The sequence below is a fragment of the Aspergillus karnatakaensis genome (assembly GCF_047715665.1).
Source record: "Aspergillus karnatakaensis strain CBS 102800 unplaced genomic scaffold BJY04scaffold_10, whole genome shotgun sequence".
NCBI classification, from domain to species: Eukaryota; Fungi; Ascomycota; class Eurotiomycetes; order Eurotiales; family Aspergillaceae; genus Aspergillus; species Aspergillus karnatakaensis.
The window spans coordinates 71,596-82,970 of NW_027395722.1; the positions used below are offsets into that span (position 1 = coordinate 71,596).

Genomic DNA, 11,375 nt, shown 5'->3' on the forward strand with positions numbered 1-11,375 from the left:
GTGAACAGCCATCGTGTTTCAGACAATCGACCCAGTCTTCACTTGGAGTTGGCAGAGTCGGATGGCAGTGGTGTATCCTGACATGCGTCTGGAACAGCATCATATTGCTGGTCATTTGTCTCACATTCGTGTGAACTAAGGGAAATCGATGGTACTGGTGAGCTTTTCGATGCAGCTGTTGAGGTGGGCGAGGGCCAGAGGCGAAGCAGAAGGTGAACTGGAGAGGTGTTGCAGGTGAGGTTCGGGAAATGCTGGAAATGGCAAGACCAGCCTCACATCTCACGTGTTCAGTGCCACATTCCCCAAGTAACAAACAGCCGGTGTCAGAAAGAGTATGAGTGAGGGAGTAAGAGAGAGGAGAGAGGAGCTGTAGCAGATTGTTTCTGATATCTTTATTCCCCAAGAAAATGCTCTCACTGAAGGTGGCTTGGACGCATCTTCGTCCAAACGCGAAAGGAACACAAACATCGTCTTCAGCAAACATATCTTTCTCTACCTAAGATCTTGGATTACACCACTATTTTCGGTGCAGTCACTATCCCGGGGTTCTAGTGGTTTGACGCAAAGCTTATCGAAGCAAAAACCATGAGTGACAATGTCCCACAGCTCGACTGCCTACCTACGGTGCATAGAGAAATCGAGCTAGGTCTGTTGCGAGACCAAGTGACCAAATTTCTAACACAAGACGCATACTCTTTCGATGTCAAGAACGTTCCCGGCGTCGACAGATACGATGGTGCTCAGATAGCCTCAAATGACCCATGCGAGGATCGGCTTACACACGGGAAGTTTTCTTCGCCTTGGGATGAAAATAACTCTTGGATGGCTTGGGGTGTTTTCGACGGGCACTCAGGTTCGCAGACTGCCGAACTGCTAGAGAAGCAACTTCTGCCTTTTGTGCGGCAGAGCTTGAGTCGAATCGGGTTACCATCGGACGGAAGACCTTTACCTATCGGGCCAGTGCAGCGAGCTATCATGAAAGGATTTACTGAACTCGACAATTCTATCATCGAAAGTGCTGCAAACACCGCTGATAGCGACGCTTCTCTGTCACTAAAGATCAAGAAACTCCTACCCGCTTATTCCGGCTCATGCGCGTTACTCTCGATATTCGACCCCATCACAAGCACACTACATGTCGCATGTACCGGAAACTCGAGGGCAGTGCTGGGGCAGAAAAGTTCAGGTGGAAACTGGAAAACAATACCACTATCCGAAGACCAAACGGGCTACAACCAAGACGAAATCGCCCAGCCCAAGAGCGGGCACCCTGGCGAGAGAAACATTGTTCAGAATGGCCGCGTGTTGGAGATGGCAGTCTCACGAGCCTTTGGCGATTGCCAGTGGAAATGGCCTATAGATTTTCAACGAGATATGGAACGCAGGTTTCACGGCCCACCACCACTGACCCCGAGGTTTGAAATCCGGACACCGCCGTATCTGACTGCTGAGCCGGTTGTGACCAGCACTAAGATTGATGCCAACAGGTCTTCTTTCCTAATCATGGCAACCGATGGGCTGTGGGATCTGCTTTCCAGCCATCAGGGTGTTGAACTGGTAGGGAAATGGTTGGAAACACCGCCTGAAGCGAGAAAATGCAGCCTACAGACAGAGACAGCATATGAACCATTCGACTTTGAACAAAGCACGGGCTTGAGATTCAAGAAAAGGCGAACAACAACTCAGGACGACAATGCCGCTGTACATCTGCTGCGCAATGCTCTTGGTGGAAACCACCACGATTTGATAGCAGGTCGACTCGCCTTTACGTTTCCGTTCTCTCGACGGGTACGAGATGATACCACTGTACAAGTGGTTTTCTTCAATGGCACGGATCAACAGGAACAGTAGTTGTGAGTACCTTGAAACCAGCAGATCAAGACGAGGGACCTGCATGACAAGCCTCAATAGCCACTACCTAACCGAGCTTGGAGCTGTCCACAAGTCATGCTGATAACATCGCGTGAACGCAAACTCTATCAAAAGCCTCACTCACGATCAAATGACCACCAGCAGCGGCAGTGGCTAGCAAGAGGCCGCAAATACATTCTACATCTGATCATTCTAGCGCGATACCAAGTACCGATATGAGGCAGCCAAACGCGATATTACTTTTAGCACAGACGCCGACAGCTGGACGGGGCCAGCAAGGCTGAGCCGTCTTATCCGCTGACAGGATCGTGGCGCAGGCGATAGGCCACGAGGCCAGAATAATCTAGAAGGATAGACAAACATAAAGGGGGAGCCTGACTGGGCACAGCGTGTGCGAGACTGCATGGTCTAGACTTAAGGTTGTCAGCTTGACAGATTGTCAGTCAGGGAACGGGTGCCCCGGCGAGCCGCGACAGCGAAGCGAACTAGTTCCGGCGATGCGGCTGAGATAGTTGCTGAGCGAGACCGCAACGGAGACAGATGACTTTAAGCACGGGACAATCACATGTAATGATTACGAGGTCTATCACGCTGTGCTGTTATTTCCACTTTTGTAGGTCGAGGAAGAGTAGTCACCTGGTAGTCAGCAAGCCCTAGCTGAGTTTACCATTAGGATGAATAATTATAAATTTCTCCTACCTTTGCCTGACCAAATTCAGAAGCCTCAAGGAGGAGCTAACTTACTCTGGAAGTTGACTTCATGGTGCACTAGCAATCCACTGCCCGTGTCTGCTTCGAACATACTTCAACTACTGAAAATCGAACTAAATAAATCCTTCCCCTCGATCCAAGCCATAAATTGGCCTAGAGGATCTTGAGCGTCACACGCATAGTCCTCTGGAGAATGAACAGCTGCAAAATCAAGCAGTACGTAAGCCCCGTTTTTGATAGATCTCCATATCCTCCATTCCCTCTACATAGCTTTTCATAGTTAATGCTTGTGCTCGAAAGTAGAAGAGCAAAGAAAACCATTTTGCTGGTCCAAATACGGCTTCGGGCTTGATAATACTGTCGCTTCTTTAGTGCTGTTGACATGCACGCGGGTTATGAACGGTTTCAGAATATAGGCAATCAAACACTGCGGTTCTATTATATATCTAACTGTTTTCTATTTACACATTGCACAAGGCAAAGAAAACATTGTCCGCGAAATGACCAATGGCTGACGGGAGACTGGAGACATGGCCGTGTGAAGAGAGAGGTGATGGGGAGAGAACAGATACTAGGATAACTGAAAGGCACTTGTCAACAAGCCAGATGGGCAAATTATCTCTCGTTTATTATCAATGTGTTTTTATTTTGTTCCCACCAAAGTTAATGTTTTGTTGACAAGCCTTTCGCGCTTTGTGCTGCTCTCTCCGCAAGCATCTGGGGTAATCTTTCTGCAGCAAAAGCAGCTTTTCTATTCTTATCATAATTGATCCCAACCTTGTCGCAGAGTCTCTGAATTTTAGCCATGTCAAAGCCGTTAGGTAGACAGTCAAATAAAACTCTTTATGTTGACCAAGTATAGACCCACTGATCAGCACCCGCCCGCTCCACTGTCTCGGAAAGTCGGAGTCTTCAACTGAGAGCAAAACCGAAATTTTTTCGATAGGAGCCTCGGCAGTGCGTTTTGCAGCTGTGGCTGGCTGAATCGGTCTGCTTGCCTAAGTGCGTTTTGATGAAACGCATGGATCCCTTTCATACGATGTCCGCAGGGCGTGGATTGCCGTCCTTGACGTACGGAGTAGGGACTAGACTCCAACAACAAACGGCCCGGCGATATCTTCAGGTAGGATTAAGCGGATACGCTCGTAGGCGCCACTTGAACCGAAGCACGGAAATACGGATCGGTCGGAGATGCCAAAAGCAGCAGGAGCAGGGTGTACCCGACTCCAGTCTCCGAGTAGTAGTAGTGAGGCTTGAGCACAGCTGAGAAAAGCATCGTACGGTGTTCTCCGAAGCGATCATGCACGCTGCTCGGCCCAGGCACGAACACCCCTATCAATAATAACTCACCAGATAACTCACTCAGTCCGGGCTTTCCGCCGTCCGGCGCGCAGGCGCCGAGCACATTTCTGGCTCCGGCCTTCGGCCTCTTCCCGTTGCCCGAGCGTCCTTTATCCAGAGTACGGAGTACAAAGCGCGAAAGGAGCGACTACTTGCAAGGGCAAGCGAGGCAAGCGAGGGGCAAATTTCCAATGCAGTCGCCTGGTTATCGCTATCGTTAGCCCCGTAGTCCGTGTCTGAGAGTCTCCGCTTTGGATGGCAGCCTCAAATTTCCAAACCGACAAGCTTAGCCCCTCGATTAAACATCTATTGACCCCTCAAGGAAGGGAACGAAGCTGCGAAGGTCAATGAGGCCCAGGGCGCCGCGAGATGCAATAGCACTCACTGTGACTGATGGTCTGACCGACAGATAATAGGAGGAGCCTAGCGGGCTAGGAGACATTGGCGTCCCCAGATCCGAGTCACACGGAGCTGAAAAATAAAATTTCGAGGTGGCCCACTGCGGGGTGCATTAGCTGTTTCTATTGTTTGTTGAATTTTTGGTGGTGAAAAGGGGGAGGGGAAAGAATGGGAGGGCGTGATTCATTTTCTGGCTACTGTAGATGGCTAGATGCGCTGCGGGTAACTAGTAGGCTGATTGCTTAGTAGTCATGGTTGGACGATTCGTAAACAGTCAACCATGTTGCTATCGCATTTAGTATTCAGGAACAGCGGGAGCAAGCGCTGCAGCTTTCCAATGTGCTGGTTCAGGAAAATCGTGGCAGGGGCACAGGCCGCCAGCTGAGGAAGGATCTACAGGTTCGTGATGATCGGGGGCGTGCGAGTGAGGATCTCTGGGGTTGTTTGCGGATTAACATTGCGATGGGCATGTGATATTTCTAGTCTGGTCCACGATACGGGGATTAGATTGGGGAATCTCAAATCACGACTACAGCGCGCATTTTAGGATTTCAATAGTGTCTTCTTCAAAGTGCGAGATACCATTTGTCTTCGAAACACTAGCTAAATGCATGATGCCCTATCTGAGCCTGGCAGCCCACCGCGTGTTGCGAAACAGGAATAGCTTTGACTCGGAATTGGCCACATGGTGAAGAGAAGAAAAGTCTATGTTGATGCTAAAGAACAGGAGTGAATATTATACAGTTGTTGAATTGGAGTGACCAATATCGAGGCCATTGCAGTAGGCGAGCGTGATGCGAACGTGGTTGCGATACAGGGCCCAGGGCGTGGCGAAATCGTAGTAGATAATCGTCTCGCAGATTTGGACCAGATATCGTAGTAAAACGAGCGCAGCCATTTCGACCTGGTGGTGCGCAATCCGGCTCCTATTATAGGATGCGGCGAGACACCATCGCAAGGTCGACCTCTGGACATGCGGAGAGGGTTGTGGATAAAACAGTCTGACCCCGCCATTATTATCAGACCTTTGAAAGATCCGTTATTCGCCAGCACAGTGAGAATGTTCCCAAATACATCGTCAAAGTGAGTGGTATGAGATGGTGGTGAGACTGTCAAAACCGAGACATCGGGCCCGTTGTTCCTAGTGCCGAGCGAGCGAGTGGGTGTGCGTGGTAACGAGAGAGGATACCAGGTATAGATATTTTTGAATATGATATCAAATATCGGAGGAATAGGTGGATTGTCGAGACATGGTACGGTGTCTGTTCAACGGTTGAAGCCGACCATCGAGGCGCAGCGGCTGCAGTAGTAGGAGTTCATTCCGAATCGGACGACGCCGGGGGTGGATTCGCTCTCGAGGCTCATGGAGCGTTGGCAGCGTGAGCAGCGAACGATATCAAAGCCCAAAGACCCTGGAGTTGTTCCGGTGGGTGCAACGTCTTTGCTTGTGCCGGAAGATGGCGGGCGGGCGACTTGGACGGAGGAGCTCATGGTGGTGGTGGAGGAGGACAACGGAGGAGGTAGGCGAGGTTGTGGACGGATAGGTTGATGGTGTTGAGTTTGGTGCTTATCTGTTCTGTGAAGAGATTTCAACAGAAAGGCGAGGAGCCTCCAAGTGCTGGTGGGCAGTAAGGTTAAGATGGTGACGGGAGCGAGTTGGGACAGGGCGAAGGTATATGTATGACAATGATCCATGGAGTTTCACTGTTTCAGGGTAGACTAGCGATCGACCCACTTACCCTCAGGCTTCACCTTTTTTCTTTTCCTCCCTGTTTTGGGACCACACCCTGGTCAGCCCAAGAAATTCAAAAAGGAATTTTTTTTTCTTAAAAAAAACATTAAAAATCGTAATAATAATAATTAATTCTGCTATACCTAGTTACAGGGTACTCCGCAGACGTGTAAGTCATGGTCTTTCTCTTTCCTCCTACTAACTACAACTACAATAGTTCTTGCAGCGCTGCTCTCCCTACCCCAAGTCGAGGCTATTCTAGGTTCGTCGAGTCAACCATGGGACTGGGATGGAAAATGATTCCAAAAACCGTGACTCAGCGAGCTGTGGGTAATGGCTTATCTCTCCAGTCTACTCCATGAGTAACTCACACTACATTTATTGATGACCTATGCAAAGCTTATTGCTGTTGTCATGATATGCTTCGAGCAAGATCTATTGCTAGATTGTTATTTCATCATTAACTAAAGACCTTGTGGGAATGAAATAATTCTGCATGCCATTTTCTCATTAAGGAGAAATCCTCACACCCATCCTTTTCAAAAAAAAAAAGGTGTACGTCACCACTGATCCAAAACGATCGCCGCATGCTTAGTATGATAGAGGTATCACCACTCTGAGCTTGGGGAACTGCATGACAGTCATGACTGGTTAGCGCCCATGCCCATCCGGTTGCTCAATCCACTGTTTGGATCAATCCTTCCACAGCCCCATGCTCAAACTCGGCCTATGATTGGAGATCGAGAGTCTCTCTGGAATCGACCCGGTCTCTGGCTGGTTGATGAATCGGATTGTCTTCCATGTTGATAAGGTAGCCTATCATCACATCGATTAGTGGGTAAGGGACATTGAGGAATACGCATACTTTTACCGATTACTGATGCTCGGTAAGTGGTTTAACCTCTTCCACTCATACTAACTAGTTAGCCTCTTAGTCTGACATAAGATGACAGTAACTGTTCTTACCAACCATATTGGGCAGTATCTAGCTTCAATCCAACGCATCGGCCAAACTCAACTAAAAAGGCTGTGCAGTGTGCAGAGTGTGCTCGGATAATGCTTGCGGACCACGGCCCCCCACTTTGGCCGTTTCAACCTCCCGCTGTCGTAACCAGTGCTCCGGGCCGGTTCCATTCAACAAATATCAGCTTACCATGAAATGTTTAGTCAAAAGAACTAGATATATGATTGGTGTGATCAGGCACGTCCGTCTCTTTGAGCCTGGAATTCTACCTGCAAGTACAGTATGCTTGGAAGAACCTTTTTGATACTGATATCTTTTTGCAGAGCTGCGTCTCTCGACCCAAGCTGTCTGATTGGTTGGACTCTGAAGAAGGTTGCCTCAGGCACTAAGGTTCCAATGTAATCCATGCACCCCAGTTAGCATGACAGATTCCGAGCAACGGCAATGGTTTGATCATAGCACTGACGTTGCTCTATTATGTGCATGTCTTGATATATCTGAGACCAGGCGAGCTTCATATTTCCTACCTAACGCCGGGCTTGACCCACTACTGTCGGCGTGCACCGTGCTTTGCCCACTCCAAATTGGCGCCTGGGGTCGAGACATTTTACCGTTTGCCCGCAGCCCAACCCGTCTTTCCCGGTGCGATTGTGGAGTTGATCTTTCTCACGAGTCTCAAATCATTGAAATCAATCGTTAGGTATCCGGAGTTCAAATCCGCAATCGCTACAAGGAGCACGATCTTAGTGACAAAGACACCTCCACTTGCGTGACTTCCATCTTCCAAGGTTCAAAACCACTCCTGCGGATTCGGTATAAGCGTCATAACTTAGCCGTACGGCGTAAACAACATAGTTCGAACCCTCCGGGTCGAGACACCTGCGGGATGGTGTAATGGTGCGTACCTAAGTACCATCCCAGCCCGGTGACATCATAGGTAATCAGTACCACCCCCTCAATCCATTCCAACCTTCCCCGCAGCACGGTGCCTTCCCTTTACGGTGTTTCCCCTCGCGCCTCCCCTCTCAACAATAACACATGATTTCCTGGCCCCGCCTTAATTCCACTCTCACTGTGATGCAGCACTCTCGCCGCAAATCTCTGGATTGCTTCTTTTACATCTTCCTTTACCTTCACTCTGCTTGTTCATCAAGAACCACTATTATACTAGGGCATCCACTGGATTTGAAGCAGGGAAACGCAATCTATGCAACTGCAGCGCGGCAAATGTCAAGGCGCTTAGTATTTACTTTTCTGCCCGCCCCTGATTTCATGCCTGTGAGACTGTTCTACATTAAATGATTGAATGATGGCGGACTATCTACCTGTCTAGCTTTCTCAGAAGCCCACTTAACCACATCTCGTAGCATTACTGCTGTGGACGGCCTGCTTCTGCTCTATACGGATTGGGCTCTTTTGATCGAAGGGTTTTATACAAGAGTTGTCTAGCATCGCTTCGAAACGAGTCACAACGCACAGAGCGCATACGGTCAATTGCCTGGAGTGACGTGCAACCGATGCCTATCATGCTGTTATACAGACACATGAGAATCGGACTCTGCCAAACTTTGAAGTGCGGATTTCCAAACCCCACCCCACCCTTTGCCTGTCGAACAGATTGTTAACGTAAATGCAGAGCCAGTGGCTGAATTCCGGCAGTTTTAGCACATCATATCCGAGAGAGACTTGACGTCAACCTGCTATTGTACTAGGCTCGAGCCCATATTCGCGAGAACAGGGCTAAGATACCGACAGCCACGTTGAACAGCAACAGCCAAGGTACTGCATTGCGGCTTGGAACGGTTACTGGACCGAAGAGTGTCTCAGTGAAGCGGACGCACCGCATATGGAAAACATTTGGAAGTTCGCAAAACACAATATTGGTGTTATCGAGCTGCGACAGCGACGACTATAAAGGCTGGTTTGAACTTCACAGCTGATTACCTGATAAAGTACTGCTTTGCGAGATTTTTGCTTAGCTACGTCGAGTTCAAACCGGTCTTGAATTTACTCGCGCAGGAACTCGCGAATGGAAACTCGGTGTAGGAATGGTTGAGCCGCCCAGTTCGATGCCTTCGTCTAAAAATCGCCACCTCATCACTAAAAGGCGGTTGTTGACTGCTTATCATCGCCCCCTTCAGACTTGGGACAAGACCTGGGGCTGTTGACCGGAATCCTGTTACAGGCGGCACTGGGCTGCAGAGCCGGAGACATGCTCCCTAAAACTCATGACTCAACCAATTTATTGTCTTATGGAGACATGCGCTTAAACGTCTCGAACACAGGCCCTGTCTCAGTATAGGACATGACATGAACCAACGCGAAATTTAATCCAATGATTACACAACTGAGCCGGCGCATGTGCTCAATCCCTCGAGAACACAGAGCAAAACACTGTTTCTGCGGTGATTTTTATTGCTTATCATCACCCTCCGCACGGGAAACGTTTATGGGGGCATTATTGGGGAGGTTTATTAGATGCCCGGCAGATGGGAGCCGTTCGCAGACGCTGGAGGCATCCTGAGTATCCTATTATCCCAAAATACCCTTTCTCCGACAAAAGCCTGCCAGAAGTTGTGCTGCTATGACTCCTACGGCAATTGCCTTCGATCATTCAGTACACACTGTGGCCTCACTGTTCCTATTGTGCCCCAAGAGGTCCGACGCGTGCTGTCATAAAGGGACGGACGAAGCCGCGGCCGGCTCTCTGCTGAACTAAAGCAGTCGCTATTGAGAGACGACGAAGTTCTATGCTGGCCCCTCTTCAGTGGATATACAATGCTAGAGCACGAATCGCGTTGAACGCGCCGTGGGATCTGATAGCTGACCTCCACTGCATGGCACCCCTACCGTACGACAACTGAGGGTGTTTGCGATTGAAGGATATCGCTGTGAGGTATCAGGAATTGTTCATGGTGCCTTTGATCCACTATCAGGCCATCGAAAGAGGACGCTATATGATCTCATAAAAATGCACAGAGCCCAGGAACAGACAGCTGCTTTGCTGGAGACCCGGGGCCTTATGGGGACATCAAACTACAGACACTGATGCCAAGATCCCACGGCATTTGTTAATTTTATTCAGCAAAACGGACGTTGCCCCGTATCACTTTAGCGACACCGGTCTCAATATCAATGCGCAAACTGCCACTTCGAGTGTTATACTCGGAAGCCGTTCAAGACACACCACACCAATTGCCCGAATCGTATTGGCGCATCACGCTTTAGGCACCACGGCAACCAGAGTATGTCTCCAGTCAAGCGTATGTGGACAGCGCACCCGTCTCAGATGAAATATCATGTGCTTTGCCAGATCGAGGCCGTTTGGCAATGAGGATGACCTTCCCCTAGATGGGAAACCCCCTACCCAAGACTCACCCGCTCTTGTGTTTGCCCGAGAAATCAGGTGATGAGATCAAGCACGAGTTTCCACCTGACCTTGACGCGGTAACTATCCACAAGTGGGTGCATAGACGCCGCATTATGTGGCTAAAGGAAGGTTACGGCCTCGAAGCCGATGATGTATACAACGCATGTGGCATAAACTGATTCGGTGCTCCCATCGACCTCTCAAAACTTGGATACCGCAGGCTGGATAAGGACTGCATCGTATCATACGTCAATCCGGCAGAGACCCGTTGGGGCCCTGTCGCCAAGGCCCTTGAAGCCCTCGTCAAGAAGAAAGGGGCAACACCAAGGCAGTCTATACGACCGGCCTCAAACTCCTCTCTGTTGTTGGGAAGCGCTTCTGGGAACCCCACGGCACCGATGACAAGTACACCGGTCCCATAGAGAGTTGGGATTTGGGCCCGAAACACAAGAGCAGGCCGAATGCACTCATCCGGGGACAGCAAGCCAGCGGGGCGGAGGCTTGAGAGGTGGTGGAGTTTGGAACAGGTGCGTTGGAGTTTTGAATTGTTGGTTCGTCGTCCGTCCGGGTTGGATTGAGATCTGCGTTGCAGGGGAAAGCACTGAGGTTCAATGCGCTTTCTTGTCTCATTCTGCAAGAGAATGGAGGGATCTTTCTTAGAAGGAGGAAAAGGTGGTATTTGCTTTCTCTTTCGCTGTCGCTGTGTCTCGAGCCTGGTAGAGAGGTGCCAATTCCAAGTCCTAAAACATAGTGAAATCAACAATGATAACCCTACTCAAAATTTTAATGCCTACAGATCACCTCATAGCAAGTAGAATACTTTTGCGAAAGAGCTCGATGCAAGCTAAAGACATCCGAATTATATTGCATGAAGTTGCTGCTGCTGGCGCATGGCCGCTTTCCCCCTGGATAGGGCCGGAGGAGTACGTCATTGGGGAGTAATGGATCTCGTCGCGAGTCGCGACTGCTCTGCCTGGCGGGCAACT

At 49.6% G+C, this 11,375-nt stretch overlaps 3 protein-coding genes across 3 annotated transcripts; 1 reads left to right on the forward strand and 2 right to left on the reverse strand.

Annotated features, from left to right (window-relative positions):
- Positions 1–585: 585 nt before the first annotated feature.
- Positions 586–1,851, forward strand: BJY04DRAFT_215308 (PP2C family serine/threonine-protein phosphatase; the record flags this gene model as incomplete). Its single annotated transcript, XM_073715444.1, has 1 exon — positions 586–1,851. The coding sequence occupies one exon, from the start codon at positions 586–588 to the stop codon at positions 1,849–1,851; it is 1,266 nt and encodes a 421-aa protein (XP_073574153.1).
- Positions 1,852–2,600: 749 nt separating this feature from the next.
- Positions 2,601–3,013, reverse strand: BJY04DRAFT_182233 (uncharacterized protein). Its single transcript, XM_073710308.1, has one exon. It carries the CDS (start codon positions 2,965–2,967, stop codon positions 2,737–2,739), a length of 231 nt encoding a protein of 76 aa, XP_073574154.1. The 5' UTR covers positions 2,968–3,013; the 3' UTR covers positions 2,601–2,736.
- Positions 3,014–5,463: 2,450 nt separating this feature from the next.
- Positions 5,464–6,255, reverse strand: BJY04DRAFT_6591 (uncharacterized protein). The gene has a single exon (XM_073720815.1). The coding sequence runs from the start codon at positions 6,016–6,018 to the stop codon at positions 5,590–5,592; it is 429 nt and encodes a 142-aa protein (XP_073574155.1). The 5' UTR covers positions 6,019–6,255; the 3' UTR covers positions 5,464–5,589.
- Positions 6,256–11,375: the final 5,120 nt, after the last annotated feature.